A 26,146-nucleotide genomic window follows, 5' to 3' on the forward strand; every position below is an offset into this window, starting at 1 on the left:
CGAACCTAACCACTCTGCCACGGGACCAGCCCCTTTAGTCATTTCCTTCTATTCCCATCACCAAACATGAGAGTCCAAAAGGCCTGGGGAAATGAAGCTTTCATCAAAGGCAGGTGACCATATTTAAAGTATTCCAAGCCATTAGAAGTAATCAAATGCCACTGGTTAAATATAAATATTTTTGTCAAGAAGCATTGCTTTTAATGTGTGTAATATTTATCACAGATTCAGCTCTTCCTTTCTGTATGATTTGATCCAGCAAGAAGGTTGTTTGGAACTTAGAGCTCACACAAGAGGAGGAAAGCATAGCAACGTCAGACTAAAAAATTGCTATACTCATGTGCCACAGGATGGCTTCCAGCCAAATTTTAAGACACACAGTGAGATAATAATGTGCCATAAGAGCTCTTTCTGGTCTAATCCTAACAGTGCACCCTGGGCCTTGCTGTGCCTGAGGGACAGGTTAAGAGCTGCAGATTGCATGGGAGTTCACTGAAGTCCACAAAGGTCTGATGGTCCATTTAGCCTTGATTATAGAATAAGTAAAGGATTCAACAGTGCTTTCCTCCAAGAGAACATGAAATCTCCATTCCCCAACTTCAAGAGGAAGTCTTTCCCAACCAGCCACTCTAGATGATGCCCTGTCAACTTCTGATCCTGCACCTAAGGAACTTAGAAGCTGTCATTCTTGATCTCATGAGAAGAAAATGAACAAACTTGAAATGAACAACTCTTCTTACATCCATGAGAGCCCATAGGTCATAGGGCAAACCAGTGTCTCCAAAATTGGGAAAGAGAAAAGAAAGATGGCATTTTGCATTAAGTCCCAAATATTCTGTTCTTGACAAGGCCTGCCCTCAAATAAATCTATTTCACCAGAGTCTAATGCAAAGACAGAAAGAACGAAACGGAACCCAATATCCATGAATTCTAGAACAACCTTCTTTAACAGAAGGTTTAAAATACACATACTGGGAATACCGGAAGGAAAAGAAAGACAGAAAGAAACAGAAGAAGTAAGCACTAAGCACTGAAATTTCCTAAAATTAATAATAGATGACAACTATAGATCTAGGAAGCTAGAAAACACCAAACATAAAAAAAAACCCCTAAAAATGTGCACCCTAGTACATCCTATTGAAACTGGAGAAAAATCTAAGAAAAAGTGAACATACTGAAAGAAGTGAGAGGGGAAATCAGACCTCAGGTATAGAAAAACACAGATTAAAATGAAATTGGACTTCTTTTCACAGGAAAGACTGACAGGAAGATTCACGCCTCGGAACCAGACCTGGGCTGCCAACAGAGAGCACACCAAACTTAACCACGAGGCCACTGGGGCTGGCCCAAAATAGCTGAAGTTTTTAAGTTAAAACAAACACTCATAGAATTCTGTGTCAAGCAAAATTATCCTTCAAAGTAAAGGAAAAATCAGAACTTCCTGTGACAAAAATGTAGGGAATTTGTCTTTAGTACACCTACTATGACTAGAACATTCAAAAATTGATCAGAAAGAATGCAAATGATAAAGGTGGAGGATTAGAAAAGGAACAAATGAAGGTAAAATATCTTTCATATTTCTTATCATAATTAACATAACAAAACTCTTAGAAAATAATATTACTGTGGCTGGCCATGTGACTGAGTGGTTGAGTTCACTCATTCCACTTCAGCAGCCCAGGGTTTCATGGGTTCAGATCCCAGGGGCAGACCTAGCACCGCGCATCAAGCCAAGCTGAGGTGGCGTCCCACATAGCACAACTAGAATGACCTACAACTGGAATATACAACTATGTACTGGGGGGCTTTGGGGAGAAGAAGAAAAAACAAATGATTGGCAACAGATGTTAGCTCAGGGCCAATCTTTAAAAAAATAATAGTAATATTAGCAACAATGTATTTGGTAATGATAAGCTTATGGATGATTGAAATAAACAATGATGGCAGGAAGGGAGTGGCCTCCTGTTTCTCGAATAATTTTTTTAAATGTAACCAATGTGTCTGGACCTCATACTATGAGTAGGGCAATGGCCCATCAACTGATTGTGAACACGTTTATTCAAAATATGTGTACCCTGAATGTCAAATGAATGGCCACAAAGGAGAATGTGGTTAATGTGACATCATACGTGGGGCCTTGGTGCAAGGCAGATGCAGTTCAGGTTTTGCCCACAGGGACTGTGCAGTGGTGATGGTGCTGAGGCTCTCTGAGGGTAACCAGGTACAGGCACACCTCGGAGATACTGTGGGTTGAGTTCCAGTCCACCACAATAAAGCAAATATTACAATAAAGCAAGTCACACAAAGTTTTTGGTTTCCTAGTGCAAATGAAATCTGTGTTTAGGGACTAGAGTGTCAGGAAAGACTAAAGATTAGATTGTAAGAGGAGAAAATAGAATCCATGTTTCAAAGACCTGTATTGCAGGTTCTTCACCAGTTGGTAAGACATGAGTCTGAAACAGCTAGCAGCTCGATTCTCAGAGGATCTCTGAATCCTGTGCAGTCACTTGGACAAGTGGATCAGGACCCCGTCACGAGACAGGTGGAAGGAAAAGACCCAGTGACAATATCTTCTCTAGGAACAAATGAGATGTGGCGATCAGGGGAAAGTGAAGCACAGCAAATGGGTGATGTCGGTCAAGACAACATGGCACAGAATTTCAGTATCCGGCCAGGCCTCGGAGACGTGGCATATGTGAAAAAGGGTCTTGAATTGATGTGGAAGGGAGAGTAGACTATGGAGGATACAAGGATAAAAGCAATGTGAGGTGACAAGCAACAACAACCAGAGCTGAGAACATTCTATTTCTGAGAGACCAGACAAAAGAGAAGGCAAAGAGTGCACGATCTTCTTTGGCCCTTGTTTTGTGCAGTCTCGTATGCAAATCATGTGTAATCTTTATAGTTTCTAAGGACAAGAATTAAAATATACTTTTATATATAAAGAAGTTATTTTTACACTATCCTGTAGTCTATTATGTGTGCAATAACATTATCTCTAAAAAACCAATGTACATTCCTTAATTAAAAACTACATTATTGTTAAAAAAGGATAACCATCATCTGAGTGTTCAGTAAGTCAGAATCTTTTTGCTGGTGGAGGGTCTTGTAAAAATGAAATATCTGCAAAGTACAACAAAGCAAAGTGCAATAAGATGAAGTGCAGTAAGACAGGGCACGCCTGTGAAGGTGAGTCCCGTCCCCTCAGAGGGGAAGGCCAAGTGCAGCTGAGAGGCTGTGGACACAGGACTGGACAGAACAGACTCAGCCGAGTCTATGAGAGCAGAGTGTTTACCAGTTGCTGACTGGATGGAGTCAGTGATTTCCATGATGTTGGGGACTGGGTACAGGGCTGTGTTTGGTGTGACCACAGCCTCCAGGTTGCAGTAATGCACTGTGAGGTGTCATTCATTCTTTCCAGACTGAAGAACAAGCCAAATTCAGCTGTTCAAAGGAGAAACTCTGCGGATAATCACTTCTTCCTAAGCAGGTTTCTTACAACAGTGTTCAGTCCTTGAAGGCTCTGTTCAGTTTGCACTGGGCCATGTTAGCTAATTGAACTAAGGGGTAGGGACCATGGAGCCCCATTTTGGAAAGCTAATTTGAAAGGGGTGAAGACAATTTAACTGAATTTTAATTTGTGAATTATGGATCCAGAGCTTTCCTCCTCACTGTGGGATATTTTGGGACAATGGGTCCTGGCTTGGAGGCCTGGCAAAGAGTTCTGCTGGTTAAGGTGAAGTATAGCAATCCGTCCTCTGCGTTATACTCAGTAACTTCCGTAAGATCATGAGTCCTTTGCTTAAATTTACTGAGACCCCAGCCAGGTGTAGCCGTAACTTGAGACCCAGCATTGAGAAATTGCGTGAAGGGCTGTGAATTATTGCATCACGGGAGATGGTAAAACGAACTCAAAACCTATGTTTTAGAGGCTCAGAGAGCAAAAAGCACCCTTTTATCTTGGTTGTTGTGTAAATTCTTTTAGTATGTTTTGGATTTCCAGTTGGGTCACATTGTGGACCTTCTTTCAGTACATTTTTCCTCTTGTTCCCTCTCTGCTGTCCTTCCCTGTTCTGTATTTCAGGTCGCTGGATATACTTTGGGGGATGGGGTGTCCTCTGTACCCTGGTATTTCTACATTGTTCTTCCAGAGGGCCTCACATCAGTGCCATCAGTTAGGAGCCTCCAGCATAACAACCAGTTGGTTCATAGAGTTTAAGGACTCCAGTGTTAAATCAAGTTTGACTAATCCCTTGGCTGTGCCGCACAGGTGCCATGGCTGTTGTTCCCTCTAACCCTAAAGGTCAGGGTCTTTGTCACAGTAGAGGCAGGGGCAGCAGCAGAGGCACTGAAGGGGCCTGGGGAGCCCTCTGCTATCAGGAGTGTGGACGCCACCCTCCATCTACTGGCTCCTTTCCTGTCTCTCTTCTTCCTCACTTTCTCTCTGAAATAACTGCTCTTTGAGGAGTGACCGTCTGATGGGCTCACCTCACTCACAGGGTATAATCATCCTCCTACTCCCCTAAGACATGCCCCTAGTGTTGGGGTAAACTCAGCCTCAGTCACAGCTTCACTCTAGACACAGAGAGATTCCAGACAAGACATCGACCCAGGACCACTGTGCTGAGGGCCCATTCTCATACTCCTGCTTCCAAAGGATAAGGAGTTACAGAAACTGCCAGCTCAGAGTCCTCTATACACAGAACCCAGGCTTGGTGGGTCAACAACGCAACACAGGGCAGCACAGCGCCCAGGAGGAGCCACCCAGCAAGCAGCAGCCCACAGTGCAGGAGCCTCCAGGCTTTCTCATCAGCCTGTCCAGGTAAGAAGGCCCAGGGGAAAAGGGAGGGGGAGGCTTCAGTTTTTAGTACTCAAACATCAAATATGTGGACCTTGGCCACTCATTAGGTGACCATAGGCTTCCCAGGACCACTTCAACTGACCCTATCTTATCAACAGAGTAATTAAGAGTGGTTTTTCAGGAACTGAGATCCCTTGTCTTGTCCAGGCTGGTTGAGACCACCAGCCCACCACCTGGGTTTGCGCAAATGTGGGACAAGTAACTTTTTGATGTCAAAGAGCTATAAACCTCACATAGCAATGCTGCCATTTTGTGAACATGGGTCCTATGAAGAGGCATGGAGCTTGAATACCCTTGCCCAGATCATCAACTACCTCACTTCTCCTCACCTCCAATCACCTATTCCCAGACTTCAGACCACCTTGCCACCTACCCCATAAATATCAGTGAGTTTCCATTTTCAGGGAGCCAGATCCAAGATTTATTCTCCCACCTCCTCACTTGGCTGCCTTGTGATTAAATCCTTTCTCTTTGCAAACTCACTGTCACAGTGATTGACAAAATTGTGTGGTGGTCAAAACAAACCTGGTGTGGTAACAATTACAACAAACAGGGGTAAGAAAAATAGAAGTTTGCACTGGCTTGTTTTTACATAAAGAAGCACGAACAGGATGGTGAAGCAGTGATCAACACTGGTCACATAGGGAGGCTGGAGTCAGAGCAGAGGAGTGGGGCAGGACGTGCAGGCAGGGAGTCTCCTTAAGTGAGTTTCCTCTCTTAGGAATATTTTAATCCTTCCCATGCATTATTAATTTTAAATAAGGAGATAAATTTATATATACCATATTTTCCTATGCTCGATAATTATTTTTAATTAACTTTTGCATTTTAAAATTAATTTCATAGTAACTTTTCTACATAGGAAACCACTCAAAGATTTATTCCTTTAAACACTAATGTATATGGAACTGCAGACAATAAAAAATTTACAAATCCTTTATAACTAAAAGGACAGGGGCATTATCGTTTGTCCCTCCACTATATTTCACACTGGGGAGATTTTCAGGAAGTGGTAGCATATTATAATACATTAGGGGTTTCAAATTCAACCCTGAACTGGACTGAAAATTTCAAAGATTTCCATAAGCTTTGCAGTGTTTTGCTCATATCAATGAAAGTAGAAATTCAACTGCTTTTCCTCACATTCATTAAAATAGCAATTCATTTGCCTTAGAAATACTATAGCCTTTCAAATGTCAAAGTTCTCTAGGGACAGACACATAAAAAAACTGACTTAAAAATGGAAAAATCACCTGAAAACTCAAATGCACCCATCTCACATCTTGAGGTTCTCTTACACAATAAAAGAAAAATTCTATTTGGTTCTACAATTTTCTTGCCTTACATCGTATCTCTCAATTACCCTGTATTTTAAAAAGTCAAGCGCTAATGGAAACTAGAATCAAAGGGCTGCAATCTTCAATGAATAAAGGAATCCAAGGACAGAAACATGAATATTCCAATTAGCTCATAGAAGCAGCCTGCTTGCCTACAGTTCAGAAAGAAAACCCACGTTCAGAAAGTCACCATATTCCCAGACATGGGGTCTAGACATTTTCAGATGTGAGGTAATCCCTGGAGGGGGTCAGTCCCTGGAGAAGGAGGGGAGGGCACCTGAGCAGCCACAGGAATGAGCTCTGGGAGCCCCACACACTCTCCCTCTTCTGTGAGCATGGAAACGCTGCCTCCGCCTTGCTGTGAAGATGAGATGATCACTCAGAGCTCCTTACACATTGGAACACAAACCATCCATTCACTTCTGTGGCTGTATTTTCCCTTGTGAGACTATGCCATTTTCACTTGTTAATTCTACTGCTGGAGCTCATGTGAGTGATTTCAAAGTTTCTCTTTTGTGACTAACGCATCTAAAAACATTATCACACTGAAATTGCTGTATTTGGATTTTCCTCATCTCATAAAAATTCTCTAACCTGAATACCTGTTTGTCACTGGAATGTCACTTTCCATTGGTTACCTTCTGTTTTATCATTGCCATTTTGGGGGAAGAGTTAACACACTACCTAAAATGGGATTGGATGTCAAGACTATGTCACCATATACATCAAATTAACGGAACAATATTTATTAATCAAAGGTACTTTCTGAGGAGAGTAGGGTGAGGGTAAGTGGGTTGGGGTGGCCTCTGCAAAGGAGAATGGCTTTATCCTTTAAGGTGTATAGGGGTAGAGGTTTTCAAAATTTGACCCTCCTGTTAGCATAAAATGGACAAGGGTCAATCTTCCTAACTTATTTACCCACTGTGAGCCAGACAGGACGTGTAGGTATGTAAAGCCCATGAAGACTTGGATATTAAACATGCGGTCAGTGTCTTTATTAAAGTTCTCTCCTGAGGCTTCAGCAAATGGCACATCTCATTAAATGAATCTGATTTTGAACATTAATCGAAAAGCCATGTGAAAAGCATGAGAAATTATAATTAGGGTCACACAGCATCACATAGCCCTTTTAAGGGAACAGAACTCTCCTTGGCTGGTTAATAAAAAGTCCAAACTCACGTAGTCAGCAGCTACCACGGCTGCCAGGGAGTTTTCCTTCATGGAAAACATCTCAAACACTAGCTGTCTGCTACATGTATTTTGAGTGTTTGGGACATTTCCTGATTGGCAGTAATGATGATGTTGAATGACACGTGTGCCCAGGTCAGTACCAGTTGTAGCCGCCCCTGACACAGGAAGGGTTAATAATCACTGGAAAAAGCTTGCCAACAAACTGTGACCCGGAGGTGAGAAGGCCGGTTAGCCAATGACGGGTAAGACCCCCTGGGGGGGGCAACCTAAGCCAGGTGGCGGCCGCCCGGGGGCACAGATGGAGAAACAATATCAATATCGGGAGCAAGAGGGACCGTTGCCTAAGAGACCTTGGCTGCTCCGAGATAAAAATATAGGAGCACAGCAATAACATGTTAATATCAAAACAGAGGCCAAGGGAGGGCTCCTTGAGAAATCACTAAGAATTCTTGGCATTCGCTAATTACTTCATCCAGAACACCTGTGTATGTTTAACAGCTGCAAGCTATGTATATATTGAAACTGGTTATAATAAACTCAGAGTGGCCATCAGCCCTCTCTGCATCTATCCTGATGTGTACATTGGATTGCGACACCGACACCAGTCACTCCAGTGACAATGAGCACATGTGTGGAAATGGCAGGAAAAGAGCACATTTGTGTTGGATGGACAGGAGGGGCTTGGAGGGTGTCCAAAATGAAATATTACCACACAGGGCACAGACTAAAGGCAATGTTAGGAGGAAGACCCTGGAGTGGAATGAGTGGTGGCCAAGGGGGCACGATTACAGTAAACCAAAGACCTGAAGGACTCACCCATCAGACAGACGTCTAGTGTAGAAAGGCTCTACTTATCTATTGCCAGTAAGCCTGATGATCAAAACAAAATAACAAGCTTCGAAGACTGTGGATTGAATCTCATCACTCAAACAGGAGGAACATCCATTTAGAAGAAAGCAAGTTTTATCTAAGTAAGGCATTAATCCTAATAAGGTTGCAGCCTGCGTCATAAGAGGTATAAGATCCATTGAATACCATTTTTTTTTAAAGATTTTATTTTTTCCTTTTTCTCCCCAAAGCCCCCCAGTACATAGTTGTATATTCTTCGTTGTGGGTCCTTCTAGTTGTGGCATGTGGGACGCTGCCTCAGCGTGGTTTGATGAGCAGTGCCATGTCCGTTCCCAGGATTCGAACCAACGAAACACTGGGCTGCCTACAGCAGAGCACACGAACTTAACCACTTGGCCACGGGGCCAGGTCCCATTGAATACCATTTTTAAGAACCTAGTGTTTTATATTTTGAGACATTGGTTGATAATATTAATAATTTCTACAGTGTCTTCATGAGTAATTGATTCTGGCTGCAGGAGGATCATGTATGACAGGAGGAGTAATTTGTCTATAAAAGGGTCTACCGTGGTCTGAGCACAGCAAGCAGACCAGCAGAGGGGGTGAGCAGCCCGACAAAGTTTATCTGCCATCAGCTGTAGGGTCCCCTCCCCGACCTGCACTTAATGTGCATAGATTGTATTACCTGTGACACGTTTTTCACATCTGGTGTGTTAGTCACTGAGTTATCCAGGGTAGGGGAGGGAAATCCCTGGAATTCTGCCTAGACCTTTAGGTTTGAGGCCTCTTACTGGTTCCATATCACAGGGGCCCATGGGCCAAGCTTAATGCCATCAGGTCTGAGGTGGCAGTATGTGTCTCAGAAATTTGAGTGCATGTATCACCCTGAGCAATGAAATGAGCCTCTGCAGACTGAGGTTTAATATGTGCAGAGTAAGGAGTGACCTGACTTGTACTTGGGTGTGTGAGGCAAGGTATCCCAGAGTTCTTTTAGGCAGAGGGGCAACCTTGGGTAAGAAGGTGTTGCTATTGGTGGGATGGGACAGCTAGATCACTGGCAGTGGCCAAAGGATCTGTAACAATGTGCAGGTGAGGTTGACTCTTGGCCAGGGAATTCTCTATTGCTGGCACAATTATCTGGAATTTACTAATCAATCTGATGCAATGTGTGATCAGGGCTGGCCTGTGTGATCTGGGGAAAGGACAAAGTGACTCTGCAGTGGACCCATCAGGTGTGCTGGTGCACACGGTGCATAAGAACTCCATGGTCATGGGTCCCCAAGTCACTCCTTAAGTGCCAACGTGTCTGAAAAGGAGGGGACCTCCTCCAGAATGAATTACGTCAATTAGAGAAGAGGGGAACACACCTCCTCCTGTAGGTGATATGCCAGAAGCGCCGTTTATTGCTTTATCCTGTAAGTTCCCATATCTCCTCAAAAGGAGTTCTCTATTTGGCAAGCCTGAGGGGTGCTGCATTCAGGCCCAAAGGCAAAATAGGTGCTGGCTGTGAAAGACCATCAACTCAGGCCCTAAGAGGGCCTCCATTTACAAAAATAGTCTGTGGGTTGACAGCAGTGGCTTCTCTGTGTGCAGCACTGAATGAAGAGAAGTTTCTGGTACAAGAATGCCTGGGGCAATTTATGTCCACAGGGAGAGGTTTAGAGACTCTGGATGCAGAATGGGAGGCTGCTACAGCCTCTACGGGAGAGGGGTGTGTGGAGGAAGAGACTAATGGAGGGACAGTGATTTCAAAAACTTCTAGAATCATTTGTCACCCAATTCAAACTCTGTCAACTTGTAAGTGTTGTATGAATAAGTAAGCAAGCAGATCTGGTAATTATGTGATGTCTGTGGTCACTGTGAGCGACAGAATGTGCCCAGGACATGGTTTCTACCACTGCTTCTGTCACCCTCTCAGCTCACAGCCCCCTCCTGTTGCCTCAGAGAAATTGTCCAGAGGGGACTTGTGTGGATTTCTAAAGATGTTTCCAAGTCAGCAGGCACAGAGTAGGCTCGACTTGGGCAGTAAACAGCTGGAAATGGCCTACGGACGGCACTGAGAAGAAATGATGCTGATGCCTATGAATGAGGATGTCCACAGTTACGTCCCTCTTGGGATACACTTTATGTTTCAGAACCACAGTATTTCTACAGATCTGTCCACAGAACCTGATTTAAACTCAAGGACAGTTTCTAGGAGCCCTGTCACTTCACTCCTGTTATGAGTCCGAAATGAGGGCAGGCGCAACCCTAGGGGGTGTTTTCTCAGTTAAGACAGGGTTGCAAGAAAGGCCTGTTGAGCACTGAGTCCTTCTTGCCCAGTCCTTCATTCTTCCTAAGAAGGATCCCATAGTGCTAAAAAGAACTGTTGAATGCATAAAAACCAAGGTTCAGGAGAGTTGAACATTCTCCTAACACAGGAAATTGATTCTGTTTTTCATTTTCCATTAATTATATACATTTATGATATTTTAGGTATACTTATGAATTTCCACAAATGCATACTAATACAGCTGTCAAAAGATGGAAAACATGCCATCTCCAAGAAGAACTCTCATCGTGCCCATTTGAATGAAACCCCACCAATACGTAGGTTAACACTAAAAAAAGTTGAGCTTACTGGTTTCTTTTGCTCTTTATTAAACCTTGTAGCTTTTACTGTTGTTTGCCTCTTCTCCACAACACGTGCGTCTAAGCATATGGAAATAAAACGTATGAACAGCAAAATGGCTTGGAGGGGCTTTGTGGAACATTGAAACTAACAACTTTCAGGTACTCCTGGGATAAAAAGACCCTATTTTCTATTTCTCCTTTTATATTCAAGTAGGATATTACTCAAAGTGACACCCTCTCTCTCCAGCTCACTCAATTATTCCTGGGATGGTTGCCTCTAACCATCCAGAGCTCTTTGTGCTGTTTCCACGGAGAGATGACAGTGGACTCACAGAGATGTCACTCTACTCATAGAACTCACTCAGGATGAGCTAGAACAGGGCAGGTGAAGGCAACTGTCTCTCTAAGTGGGAGGAACTCCATGGTTTACTGGGGTGCATGTTGCACACTCCAGTCTGTAGAGCAGCAAAACGAAAATGCCAAAGACTGCAATATTTTAAGTATTTAAACGTAAAATAAAACTCCTTTCAAATGACATTTAAAACAAAGACACCACAAGTATCTGTGGCTTAAATCAGTAGGAAGTTTCAGGTCCCAGACACCAATAATAATGACATCCTCACTCACTCCTATCCTCATAGAAAAGATACATACACACCTCAGCCTCCCCATTAGCTCATATAGCTTTCTACTTTCCTTCAAAGCCGTTAATTCCATCTTATCAGATAAAGCTTTAAGATTTATTAATCACCTCTCTTTCCCCACAACATATAAGCACAAGGACTGCAAAAACTTGTTTGTTTCCTGCTGTTATATCCAAATCCCACTGGGCCTTATTTCTGCCACATTGGCTACATTGCCTCTCAAGTGCATGGCAGATGACGGATGCTGAAACACTAGCATCAAGAGCACAGTCTCTGAGCAAGAAAGGCTGGATTGGCACCATGGTCCTGTCTCTCTCCCTTGCTGGGTTTGTATTGTCTTATGATTTACCTAAACCCAAAGCCCTCGGGTGAGTCATAAAGATACTAAAGATATTATGTGGTATACTAAGAACTGAATTTATATAATGTCACTGAGGTACTTCACGGTCAACACTGTCTAACACACTCTAGGAAATACATCAGTGCTTTGATAAGTAGGAAAGGCAAAGCTGTTCCAGAGGACCAGGAGCTGGCTGCATCCACTGCAAGGCCCAGTCTTATTCTGCTGAAGAGAAAAATGTCCCACACCTTTTCATCAAAGGTACATGTTCACTAAGACTAAACTAAGGGTATTTTGTAACCATACCAGTAAAAATGGTAAAAGATAAAATTCTAAATCATAAAGATGACTAATAGTCCCTTTTTACTAAAATGACTGACTGGAACTTCTTACAATTTAACCTTAACTCCACTATGTTGCTTTTGCCTCCTAGAACACAATGATTAGATTTACCAAAGATAAAATGCTCACCAGAAACAAAAGTAAACCTCCTCACACACTTGATACAGAAAGTGACCTGCCTCCTTGAATAGCAATCACATCCACAAACACAGGCCACACTCTTGTAAGCAGTCCTTCTGAGCACCCTGCTGCTGTTACACCTCACCGTCCTCTACGGCCTGTGGTCATTCTTGCTAGAATCTGTTACAACCCCCTCTTTGAATACAGGTCCAATCCTGCAGGTCACAAGCAAGAAAGTACTGAAAACACAATGACTGTTAAGTTTTGGGTTAAGAATAAATGACAAATTAGTTTCATGACAGAAATTGTAACTATAAAAGAATAAAAAAGTTAGCCTGAGGAAAAAAACATTTGAATTTGTCTGCGTGTACTAAAACAGACTCATAATGAATAACAGTTACATGAAGAAGATTGCAAAAAGTCCATAATTAAGATGATTTTAATATATTCTGAGAAAATGAAAACCACAATATTTAGTAGCATATGATAGATTAGAACAGTTGATGAAATGTATCAATGAAACAACTACAGAACTGTTTATTTTTCAAGGAAATGTACCTAGTTTAATGACATACAATCAAACATTATTGAAAACAGATTGAGGGAATACATTCAGCTACAAGAAAGAGGAAATACATGTCCTTTTCCTTACGTGAGAAAGGTGATTGTTCTCACGTGGAAGAACTGGGTCCAGGCAGCTGCTGCACAAGGCAGCAGAGAAACAGACTCCTAAGTCCTGTTTATGCCCCATTGTACGTGTCATGGTGAATCAGGAAAACAAGCTCATTAGCACTATGAACAGCATAAGGTGTTTCCTATACACATTAGACCTGATTCAGGTATCATTTAAAGAGGGGAATCAGAGAATATTCTCCACCACAAAGGTCTGAATTAGTTTCATAGTGGACACAAGAGACCTCAGAGAAAACCCCGAACTGTAATGGATTTTTCATGTTAACCTTGTATAAACATCAGGGAAAAATACATGTGTAAGAAAATGAAAACCAAACAGTTGATGGTGGTTTTCAACTTGACTAGAAGGTCAAAGAATTCAGAAAATGGGATGTAAGATGGTGTCCTCAAAGCTCCTATGCAACTGTCCCTCTCCCTGTGTGGTGGCTCCAGAATCTGCCTAAGGCCTTGTGTGCTTCTGCCTTCCAAACCTCATGCAAGTGAGGCTATTGGGGAATTCCAACATGGAACCATAAAGGGGATGGATTCTTAAAGATCTAGCTCTTAATATTATCCTCATTTACATAACACAATACAGAGTTGGTATGTCCAGCAATAGATTTTGTTGCCCTATCAGAGGTCTCTACTGAATTCAGTCTACTCACCAAATATCAGTCAGAAGGAAAGACAAAGAACAAAGGCACAAATTTGAAAATAAGGATTTATAGGAAAGTATACCCATTGATAAACATCATACATAAAAACTTATTCCAACTGTTTAATAGTATAGAAAATAGAAACAGGCTCCAAAAAAGGAGCTTTCTCAAAGAAAGGAACAATACATACAGTGGATTAGGTATATTCAGGAACTGCAATACAAGGCCAGGAAGAAAATGCTGAGAAATACAAACAGCCATTTTTCAATGGTCCCTTAACACAGAGAAAATTATGAGAAAACATTAAGTGATTCGAGTGAAAAGCAATACCAATTAATCTTTATGTACTATTGAATAAGGATGACTTGCACAGTTATCTTACCTCAATATTCATTTCTGAAAGTAATTAATAGAAATTCACACTCCAAAGTTTCACTTTAAGACAGACACTTGGTAACCACAATATATTTACAACATTTAGGACAAGCCTTTCAAGTTGAAATTTTTGTAGAACATAATACACAAATTCCCATCAATCCTTCTCATATTACTTACATTTATATTTCTTTTTGGTGGAAGTTTCACCTAAATGGATGTGGGGAATTAAAGTCTTTCTCACACTGTTTACACTCCAGAGGTTTTTTATCAAGTGTGTCCTTTCATGCCTTCAGAAGAATTGAGATTAAAAAAGACTTTCCTGGGGCCGGCCCGGTGGTCGAGTAGTTAAGTTCACGCGCTCCACTGTGGCAGCCCAGGGTTTCGCTGGTTCGCATCCTGGGTGCGGACATGGCACCACTCATTAGGCCATGTTGAGGCAGTGTCCCAAATGCCACAACTAGAAGGACCCACAACTAAAATATACAACCACATACTGGGGGGATCTTGGGGAGAAAAAGCAGAAAACAAAAAAAAAAGGCTTTCCCACATTTAGAGTTACATGACTTTTCCACTAGTGTGCATTCTCCCATACCCTCAAAGTTTGCCTGACAAAGAAAGGCTTTCCCAGTTTTGACATTCATAGGATTTCTCTCCAGTGTGAGTTCTCTCATACCTTTGAAGAGAACTGGCAAACTAAACGGTTTACTGTAATTTTTCCATTAATACATTTTCTGTCCAGTAAGATTTCCTTTATGTATTTGGAAAACTAGATGTGAACTGAAGGCTTTCCCACATTCTTCACATTTACGTGGTTTTTCTTCTAGTCAACACTCTTCAATATCCTTGAAAGTTTTCATGAGAAATAAAGGTTTTCCCATTTTCCTGATATAGTGTTTCCCTCTGGTGAGAATTATGATGTCTTTGAAGTGATCCGAGAGAAGTGAATGCTTTACCGCATTTTTCCCATTCATATGGTTTCTCTCCAGTGTGAGTCCTTTCATGTACATGAACATGACTGAAAGACCTGAAGGCTTGACCACATATTTTATATTCATAGGGATTCTCTCCAGCATGAGTTCTTTCATGTTGTTGAAGAGAACTGCTGCAACTGGAGGCTTTACTGCATTCTTTACATTCATATGGATTCTCTCCAGTGTGACTCCTTTCATGTATTTGTAATGCAATGGGAGAAAAGATTACTTTCTCACATTCCTTCCATTTATAAGGTCCATCACCGGTGTGAAAGATTGTGTGTGACTGAAGGCTTGAGGGATCTGTAAAGGCTTTCCCACATTCCTTACGTTCATAGGGTTTCCCTCCAGTATGAATTCTTTCATGTACTCGAAGAGAACTGGAATAAACGTATGATTTACTGCATTTTTCACATTCATATGGTTTCTTTCCAGTATGAATTATTTCATGTATTTGAAGAGAACTGGAAGAAGTGAATGCTTTACTGCATTTTTTACATTCATAGGATTTCTCTCCAGTATGAGCTCTTTCATGTACATGAACATTACTGGAAAACCTGAAGGCTTTACCACATATTTTACATTTGTAGGGTTTCTCTCCAGTATGAGTTCTTTCATGTTTTCTAAGAGAACTGGTACAACTGAAGGTTCTACTGCATTCTTTACATTCATAGGGTTTCTCTCCAGTATGAGTCCTTTCATGTATTTGAACTGCAGTGGAAGAAATGAATATTTTCTCACATTCCTTACACTTATGGGGTCCATCTCCAGTGTGATAGACCATGTGTGATCGAAGGCTCGAGGGATGCATAAAGGCTTTGCCACATTCCTTACATTCATAGAGCTTCTCTCCAGTGTGAAATCTTTCATGTCTTTGAAGAGAACTGGAATAAGTGAATGCTTTACTGCATTTTTTACATTTATAGGGTTTCTCTCCAGTATGAGTTCTTTCATGTTCTTTAACCTTACTAGAAAAAATGAAGGCTTTACCACATATGTTACATACATAGGGTTTCACCCCACTATGAATTCTTTCATGTACCCGAAGAGAGCTGGAAGAAGTGAAGGCTTTACTGCATTTTTGACATTCATAGGGTTTCATTCCAGTATGAGTTCTTTCATGTATTTGAAGAAAACTGGGAAAAGGGAAGGCTTTTTCACATTCCCTACATTTGTATGGCTTCTGTCCATGTTTTTGATACTCATATGGTTTGCGTTCTGTATGACATCCAATGTATCTTGTAAGGGATGAATCGTGCATGGAGACTTTTTCACATGCACTGCATTCCCATGGTTTAGCTCCTGTAATTTCCTTGTACAGACTGAGATTTGGAATAAGGCTGAAGTTTTCTCCACATCGACTACCCTCTTCACTTTCACAGAGTCTGTCTACAATATGACTTCTGTAAAAAATGAGAACATTATTAATGTTTATTAATGATTTTATTTTCTTATATTTTCATGATTTACTGAAGAAGTTTAGGTTTTCTACATTGTCTGAAACAGAATATACTGAATGCTCTGCAATAGGAATTCACCCTTGCTATTATCCAAACAGTAGTATTCAGATACAGGGCTTATTAATACTATTTCCAAGTGACTATTTTGCAAAAACAATCTCTACATCAAAGTTCAGAAAATACATTTGGTAAAAATTTTCTAAAAATAGCTAAATATAAAGCAAGAGTTACTTGTCTTGTTTGCTTGTTTTTTTTTGAGGAAAATTAGCCCTAAGCTAACATTTGCCACCAATTCTCCCTTTTTTTTTTTTTTTTTCTGAGGGAAGACTGGCCCTGAGCTAACATCTGTGCCCATCTTCCTCTACTTTATGTGGGACGCCTACCACAGCATGGCTTGACAAGTGGTGCACAGGTCCGTACCCAGGATCCAAAGCAGCAAACCCTGGGCTGCCAAAGCAGAAAGTGCGAACTTAACTGCTTTGCCATCAGGCTTGGCCTCTTGTTTGCTTCTTTTTAAAATTTTATAACATACCAGGATTCTCACATGAGACACTGCTTTCTATTGTGCATGCAACTCACCTTAGTTTTTGCCCCTGGTTTTTGTACTGATCTTCAACACCATGATCTTTCCATGTTCTTCCTGAAATGCACACTCATAAAGTTGATTTCAAGGTATGAGAAATGATAAAAAAATTTTTAGATTCTAAGCTCATGATGAGCTATGACCATTTCTACCTCATATACCAACATCTCCCCCATCCACATTCTACATTTTAGAACAACGTTGAAGGGCAAGGAACACTTGTTCTCTCGTTGGTGAAGGGAAGGAATGTCCGCATTCTTACCTATCGAGGCCAGGATCCTGAACGTTTCCCACATCACATCTCTGTAGAGTCTCTTCTGTGAAGAATCCAGTAAAGCCCACTCCTCTGGGGTGAAGTTCACAGCCACATCCTCAATGGTCACTGAGTCCTAAAACACCACAAATATGCGAAGAGCAGGATGCATAAGAGTGAAAACACTGGACGTCCACGCTCCATTTGTAGGAAGGTTATGTACAAATCCCTCAGACCCAAACATGTTTTGTATGATTTGATCATCAAAAACTCACTGTTTTTCTATACAGTTTCTCTTCAATTTAACAGCATCATGAACACATGAAAATTATTTACATGTTTTATTGTGATTACATTACATCATGTTTCTCTCTAATGGCAGAGTCCAGGGTATACTGGGAAATGACAGAAATGCATACAAAGTAAACAAATATTGTCATTTTAAGAATGATTATTACTTGTGAGAAAAATTCCTTCATCTTCATCTTTATTACCCACCAGTTAACAGCACTCCATGAGGCAGAGGGACAAATCTTCATAAGGTTTCCATGAAGAAAAACAAAGAGAAGAACTGGAAGTTTTTTTTGTCTATTCCGTCACCATACAGAGTCCAGGAGGCTGTACAAGTCAAACTTCTAACAAAGCCCAGCGAGCCACATTGTCCTAAAGTATTCCACCTTATTACGAGATGCAGCTGGCTGAATGTAATGTTCTTGTGGTGAAGCATTGCTTTTTAACTTGTGTAATATTTATCATAGGCTCAGTTCTTCCCTTCTCTCTCTGTACAATTAGATGAGGCTAGAAAGTTATTTGGAACTTAAGAGCTCAGACACAAGGAAAAAGGCATGACAACTTAGACCACAAAATCCCTAAACTCATATGCCTCAAGGCTACTTCACATCAGTTTCAGATCAGAGTGAGATAATAATGTGCCATCACAGCCCTCTCCAGTCAACTGCCAACACTGTATCCTGGGCCTGGCTGGCCTTGAGGGGTAAGTTAAGAGCTGCAGATTGCAAGGGAGTTCACTGGAGTCCACAAAGGTTTGATGGTCAAATTGGCCAAGATTACAGAATACATAAAGGATTCAACAGTGCTTTCATACAACAGAACATAAAATTTCCATTCTACAACTTCAAGAGGAAGTGTTTCCTCACCAGCCAGTTTAGATGATGCCCTGCCAAATTCTGATATGACACTTAAGGAACTTAGAAAATATCATTCTTGATCTCAGAAGAGAAAAATGAACAAACTTGAAATGAAAGACTCTTCTTAGATCCATGAGTGCCTGGAGGTCACACGACAAATGAGTCTCTCCAAAAGTGAGAAAGAGAAAACAAACACAGTATTGTTTTTCCTTTTTGTTTTTTAAATTACTTTATTGAGGTCAAATGGTTTATAACTTGTAATTTCAGGTGTAATTATTATATATCAGTTTCTGTACAGACTACATTATGCTCCCCACCAATAGTCTAGTTTTAATCCGTTGCCATGTATATGTGCCACTTTACCCCTTTCGGCCACTCCCCTCTCCTTCCCCTGCAATAACCACTAATCCTTGCTCTCTCTCCATGTGTTGGTTTATCTTCCCCATATGAGTGAAAACATACAGTGTTTGTCTTTCTCTGGCTTATTTCACTCAACATAATATGCTCAAGGTCCATCCATGTTCTTGCAAATAGGATGATTTTGTCTTTTTTAATGGCTGAGTAGTATTCTATTGTATACATACACCATGTCTTCTTTATCCATGCCTCAGTCAATGGATACGTGGTTGCTTCCACGTCTTGGCTACTGTGAATAATACTGCAACGAACCTAGGGGTGCATAAGTCTCCTCGTATTGTTGATTTCATGTTCTTTGGATAAATAGTAATGGATTAGCTGGATTCTGTTATTTCTATTTTTATTTTTCTGAGAAATTTCCATACTGTTTTCCATGGTGACTGCACCTGTTTGCATTCCCACCAGCAGCGTATGAGGTTTCTCTTTTCTCCACATCCTCTCCAACCCTTGTTATTTCTTGTCTTGTTAATTATAGCCATTCTGACAGGCTTGATGTGGTATCTCACTGTAGTTTTTATTTGCATTTCCTAATAATTAGTGACAGAGAACATCTTTTCACGTGCCTGTTAGCCATCTGTATATCTTCTTTGGAAAAATGTTCATATCCTTTGCTTTTTTTTTTTTTTCTTTTTAAAGATTGGCACCTGAGCTAACATGTTTCCAATCTTCTTTTGTTTAGTTTTTTCTTCTTTTTCTCCCCAAAGCCCCACCAGTACATAGTTGTATATTCTAATTGTAGGTCCTCTAGTTGTACTATGTGGGACACTGCCTCTGCGGGGCCTGATGAGCAGTGCCATGTCTGCACCCAGGATCCCAACTGGCAAAACCCTGGGCTACCAAAGCAGAGTGTGTGAACTTAATCACTCGGCGATGGCCCCATTTGCCCCCTTTGCCCATTTCTTGATCAAGTTGTTTGTGTTTTTCTTGTTGAGTTGTGTGAGTTCTTTATCTATTTGGGAAACTAACCACTTTTCTGATATATGATTTGCAAATATTTTCTCACTGTTGGTGGGTTGTCTTTTCATTTTGTTCTTGGTTTCCTTTCTCTTGCAGAAGCTCTTTAGTCTGATGTAGTCCCATTTGTTTATTTTGTTTGTTTGTTTCTCTTGCCTGAGTAGACATGCTATTTGAAAAATAGCTGCTAGGGGCCAGCCCGGTGGCGCAGCAGTTAAGTGTGCATGTTCCGCTTTGGTGGCCTGGGTTTCACCGGTTCGGATCCTGGGTGCGGACATGGCACCACTTTGCAAGCTATGCTGTGGTAGGCGTCCCACATATAAAGTGGAGGAAGATGGGCATGGATGTTAGCTCAGGGCCAGGCTTCCTCAGCAAAAAGAGGAGGACTGGCAGTAGTTAGCTCAGGCCTGATCTTCCTCAAAAAAAAAAAAAAAAGAAAAAGAAAAAGAGCTGCTAAGACTGACATCAAAGGGTAAATTGCCTATATTGTCTTCCAGGAGTCATGGTTTCAGATCTTATGTTCAAGTCCTTAATACATTTTGAGTTAATTTTTGTGTATGGTGTCTGATAATGCTCTCTTTCATTCTTTGCCTGTGGCTGTCCAGTTTTCCCAATATCATACATTGAAGAGTGTTTCCTTTCTCCATTGTATGTTCTTGCCTCCTCTCTCAAAGATTACCTGTCCTTAGACATGTAGTTTTATTTCTTGGCTTTCACTTCTTCTTTTTTTTTTTTTTAGAAAGCACTTGATACATGGTGATCTCATTACCCTCTGTCATTTTTTTTTTTTAAAGATTGGCACCTGAGCTAACAACTGTTGCCAATCTTCTTTTCTTTTTCTGCTTTTTCTCCCCAAGTCCCCCGGTACATAGTTGTGTATTTTAGTTTTGGGTCCTTCTAGTGCTGGCATATGGGATGCCACCTCAGTGTGGCCTGACGAGTGGTGCCATGTCTGTGTCCAGGATCCGAACCAGCAAAACCCCGGGCCATGGAAGCGGAGCGCGTGAACTTAACCACTCAGCCAGGGGGCCAGCCCCCTGGGCTTTCACTTCTGCTCCATTGATCCGTGTGTATGTTTTTGTGTCAATAACATGCTGGTTTGATTACTATAGCTTTTTAGTATATTTTGAAGTCAAGGATTGAGATGCCTCCGGCTTTGTCCTTTTTTCTAAAGATTGCTTTGGCTATTCAAGGTCTTTTGGGTTTCATATTAAGTTTAGGATTCTTTGTTTTCTATTTCCATGAAGAATGTCATTGGGTTTCTGACTGGGATTGCACTGAATCTGTAGATGGCTTTAAGTAATATGGACATTTTAACTATGCTTATTCTTCAAATCCATGAGCATGGAATCTTTCCATTTCTTTATGTTATGTTCAATTTCTTTCAATAATTAATGTCTTCTAGTTTTCAGTGCATGTCTTTCACCTCCGTGGTTAAATTTATTCCTAGATACTTTGTTTCTTTTGTTGCAATTGTAAACGGGATTGCATTCTCGACTTCTCTTTCTGCTAGTTCACTATTAGTGTATAGAAATGCAACTGATTTTTCTAAGTTGATTTGGTACCCTGCAATGGTGCTGCAATTATTTCTAACAGTTTTCTGGGAGATTCTTAGAGTTTTCTCTATATTGAATCATGTCGTTCACAAACAGTGGGAGTTTTACTTCTTCGTTTCCAATTTGGATACATTTTATGTTTTTTCTTGCATAATGGCTCTGGCCAAAACCGCCAGTACTATGTTGAATAGGAATGACAAGAGTAGGCATGCTTATCTTGTTTCTGTCCCCTGACATATGGGTTTCAACTTTTCACAGTTTAGTATAATGTCGGCTGTAGGCTTCTCATATATGGCCTTTGCTTTGTTGAGGTGCTTTCCCTTTATACACATTTTATTGAGAGTTTTTTTTAATCAAAAATGGATGTTGGATGTTGTAAAATGCTTTCTCTGCATCTATTAAGATAATCATGTGATATAACACCTCATTTTGTTAATGTGGTGCATCACATTGATTGATTTGTGGATGTTGAACCATCCCTGACTCCCTGATATAAATCCTACTTGATCATGTGGTATGATCCTTTTAACATATTGCTTTATTTGGTTTGCAAATATTTTGTTGAGGATTTTGGCATCTACATTCATCAGCAATATTGGCATGTAACTTTCTTTTTGTTCTCCTTGTCTGGTTTCAGGATCAGTGTAATGTTGGCCTCATAGAATGAGTTAGGAAGCATTCTATCTTTTTCGATTTTTTCTAATAGTTTGAGAAGGACAGGTATTAAATCTTTTTTGAATGTTTGTTAGAAGTCTTCAGAGAAACTATCTGGTCCTGGACTTTTGTTTTGTGGGAGGTTTTTGACTACTATTTTAATCACTTTACTTGTGACTGGTGTATTTATATTCTCTATTTCTTCTTGATCCAGTTTTGGGAGCATGCATGAGTCTAAGAACATATCCATTTCTTCTAGTTTACCCAATTTGTTCATATCTAGTTTTTCATTGTATTCTCTTATAATCCTTTATCTTTCTGTGCTTCCTGTTTTAATTTTTCCTCCTTCATTTTTAATTCTGTTTATTTGAGCCCTCTCTTTTTTTCTGAGTCTGGTCAAGGGTTTGTGAATTTTGTTTATCTTCTCAAGGAACCAGTTACTAGTTTCATTGATCCTTTTCACTGTTTTTTTTTGTTTTTTTGGTCTGTATTTCATTTTTTTATGCTCTAATTTTTATTATTTCCCTCCTTTGGCTGAATTTACTCTTTCTTTTCTCTTCTCCTAGTTCTGTTAGGTGTAGTTTAATATTACTTATTTGAGACTTTCCTTCTTTGTTGAGGTGGGCATGGATAGCTATAAATTAGTCTCTTAGTTCTGCTTTTGCTGCATTCCATAAGAGTTGGTATGTTGTGTCTTCAATTTCATCTGTCTCTAGGTTTTAAAAGTTTCTCCTCTCATTTCTTAATTAATCCAATGGCTGAACAGTTGCATGAAGTTCAGTCTCGACAAATTACTGACTTTCCCAATTTTTTCTTTGTAGTTGATTTCTAGTTTCATAGCATTGTGATTGGAAAAGATGACTGATGTGATTTTAATCTTCTTAAATTTATTGAGACTTATCTTGTTTCCCAACATAATGTCTGTCTTTGAGAATGTACCATGTGAACTTGAGAAGAATGTGTATTCTGCTGTTTTTGGATGGAATAGTCCATAAATATCTATTCCATCTGGTCTAGTATTTCATTTAAGACTACTGTTTCCTTGTTGACTTTCTGTCTGGTTAATCTATCCATTGATGTAAGTGGGGTGTTGAGGTCCCCTACTATTATTGTATTGCTGTGAGTTTCTCCCTTTAAGTCTGTCAATAGTTACTTTAAATACTTTGATGCTACTGTGTTAGGTGTGTGTATATTCATAAGTTTTATGTCCTCTTGGTGGAATGTCCCTTTTATCATTATATATTGCCCTTCTTTGTCTCTTGTATTTTTATCTTTAAGTATGCTTTGTCTCATACAGACATGGGGAGACCTGCTTTTTTTTTTTTGCTTGCCATTTGCTTGTTGTATTGTCTTCCATCCCTTCACTCTAAGCCAATGTTTGTCTTTTAGCTGAGATGTCTTTCCTGGAGGCAGCATATTGCTGGGTCTCATGTGTTAATCCATCCAGACACTTTGCCTTTTCGTTGGTGAATTCAGTCCATTTACACCTAGAGTGATTATAGATATATGAGTACTTAATACTGCCATTTTATCTCTTGTTTTCTGGCTGTTCTGTATTTCTATTGTTTCTCTTCTCTTGTATTTCTGGCTGCCATTTCAGTCTGGTAGTTTTCTGTGATGGTTTTCTCAGTTTCCTCTTTGTTTATGATTTGTGGCTCTGCTCTGATTTTTTGTTTAGTGGTTACCATGAGGACTGTATAAAGATCTCATAGATGAGACAGACAAATTTCTGACAGTCTCTTATCTCCGTTACTGTGAGCAGGTTCCATCCCTTTGCCTCTTCCCCTTCTGAGTTATCATCACAAATTATTGTTTGTTTTCCTCATTAATTTAAAAAAATTTTTTTGAGAGTTTGTGTTAAAGTGAGGTATTTATGGTTATTTTTGATGCTTTTCTTTCCTTTATGATTTATGTTACAATTATTTGCTAACCTGTTCTGATAGAAAGCTGTGATTTTCTGATTTTGTCTATTTTCTTGATCAAAGCTTTGTTAAGCTTCGCCTTTTTGTTACAGGTAGGAGGGCTTCCTTAATTGTTTCTTGAAAGGGAGTTCTACTGGTGATAAACTCCTCAGCTTTTGTTTATCTGGGGAAGTTTTTATTTCCCCATCATATCTGAAGGATACTTGAAAGAGGAGCCTTGGCTGAAAGTTTTTGTCTTTAGTATTTTGAATATATCATACCATTCTTTCCTAGCCTGTAAGGTTTGTGCTGAGAAATCCATTGAAAGCCTGATAGGTGTTCCTTTGTAGATTATTTTCTTCTGCCTTGCTGTCCTTAGTATTTTTTCTTTGTTACAGTTCTATTGGATTCCTGTACTTGTAAGTACAGTTCCTTCCCCATGTTTGGGAAGTTCTCAGCTACTATTTCTTTGACAAGCTCTCTACTCCTTTCTCCTTCTCTTCTCCCACTGGAATAACTATAATCCTTATGTTGCCTTTCACAATTGAGTCAGATATTTCCCAAACTGTTTCATCATGTTTTAAAAACCTTAGTTCTCTCTCTTCCTCCACCTAAAGCATTTCTAGATTTCTATCTTTTACGTCACCCATTTTCTCCTCCATAAGGTCAGCTGTATGTTCTATGGTTTTTAGGATTTCTTTTATGTCATAAATTGTGTTCTTCATATATAGAATTTCTGTACAGCTTTTTTTGAGGGCTTCAGTCTCTTTGTTGACGTATTCCTTCTGTCGATTAATTTTATTCCTGAGATCGCTGAACTCTTTTTCTGATTTTTCTTATAACTCTGAGTATCTTTACTACAACTATTTTGAATTCTCTCATTTAGAATTGCAAACTTGTTTGGTTTCTGGAGCCTTGTCATTTTTCTTCTGCTCTGAAGTGTTACTGTAGTTCTTCACGGTTTGATGGATTGATGCTGTACTAGCACATTTGTGGTAGTATCAGGTCACAGATTGTACCAGCCACTGCTGCGGGGAGCAAGTGCTGTTTTCTGATCCCACCCTGTCTGCTGGAAGTTGTGTGGGTAGGGCTGCACTTCATTTGTTTGTGTGGGCAGGCCACAGCCATTCAGCAGGTTGTGCTCACATGGGAAGAGCCCCTGCACTGGGTGGCCAGGTCACACACTGTAGGAGGGGCATCTGTGCTTGCTCTTGCATGCGGGGGGGGACCACTATACTCAGCAGGGGACTGGCTGTGCTGCAGCACGAGGTGGAAGGGGCACCTATGTGAGCACTGAGCCACCACTCAGTGGGTCTCATGGGCTGCTGTGAACTGTGGGCCGAGCACCTTCTGAGTTGGTGGACACATTCTAGAATTTCCTGTGAAGCAAAATTATCCTTTAAAAATAAAAGAGAAATAAGGACAAAAATTGAGGAAATTTGTCATGAAAATACCTACTGTGAATGCACTGTTCAAAAGTTTATCAGAAAGAATGTAAATGATAAAGGTACAGGATTAGAAAAGAAAAAAATGAAGGTGGAATATCTTTTGTATTTCTTATAATTAACATAACAGGTGACACTTTCTTTAAAATACTATTCACAACAATGTATTTGGTAACGAGAAGTTTATGGACAAGAGAAATAAATGGCATTAGTGTGACAAGGGACAGGGGAAATTGGGAATACTGTGTTAAGAGGTACTTGCACACAGTGAAGTGGTATACTGCTATTTGGCAGAGAAGGTGGGTTAGTTGTAAATGTACACAGCAAACTCAAGGGCGACCACTAAAAAATGTTTTTCTAGAGAATGTGTAACTGATACACTAAAAGAGGAGACAAACAAGAATCAAAATAATTGCTAAATTTCCGCAAGAGAATGCAGGAAAAAGGTGGAAGATAAAAAGAAAAAAAAACAAAGGTAAAAATGGAAAACAGTAAACGCTTTGGAAAATATTAATTCAACAATATCAATAACCACTTTAATCATCAGTGGTCTCACTACAACTGAAAGATACAGTAATACCATATTTCAAGAAACAATTATATGTTGTCCAAAAGAAACCCACTTTAAGTATTAAGACACATATAGATGAAGGGTAAAGGGATAGAAAAAATAGACCATGTGAACACTAATCAAAAGAAAGCTGCCATAGGTATATGAGTTATAGACAGTGCAGATTCCAAACCAAGGGAAATTCAGATACAGACAGGGGCAGTAGATACTGATAAAGAGGTCTACTCTCC

At 40.2% G+C, this 26,146-nt stretch overlaps 1 protein-coding gene and 1 pseudogene across 1 annotated transcript in view; one reads left to right on the top strand and one right to left on the bottom strand.

Moving 5' to 3' along the window:
- Positions 1-1,250: 1,250 nt before the first annotated feature.
- Positions 1,251-5,063, top strand: LOC106824398 (single-stranded DNA-binding protein, mitochondrial pseudogene; annotated as a pseudogene).
- A 1,959-nt stretch (positions 5,064-7,022) lies between these two features.
- The window catches only part of LOC106824405 (zinc finger protein 709-like), a 48,964-nt gene continuing 29,840 nt past the window's right edge, over positions 7,023-26,146 (bottom strand). Inside the window, exons 2-4 of the mRNA XM_044751799.2 lie at positions 17,280-17,406; positions 17,014-17,074; positions 7,023-16,377 (exon numbers count right to left, since the gene is read on the bottom strand). Coding sequence (XP_044607734.1) covers positions 14,838-16,377; positions 17,014-17,074; positions 17,280-17,406 — 1,728 coding nt within the window. The 3' untranslated portion in view covers positions 7,023-14,837. The remainder of the gene's footprint in view (positions 16,378-17,013; positions 17,075-17,279; positions 17,407-26,146) is intronic.

This window comes from Equus asinus, chromosome 20 (assembly GCF_041296235.1).
Source record: "Equus asinus isolate D_3611 breed Donkey chromosome 20, EquAss-T2T_v2, whole genome shotgun sequence".
Lineage (NCBI taxonomy): Eukaryota > Metazoa > Chordata > Mammalia > Perissodactyla > Equidae > Equus > Equus asinus.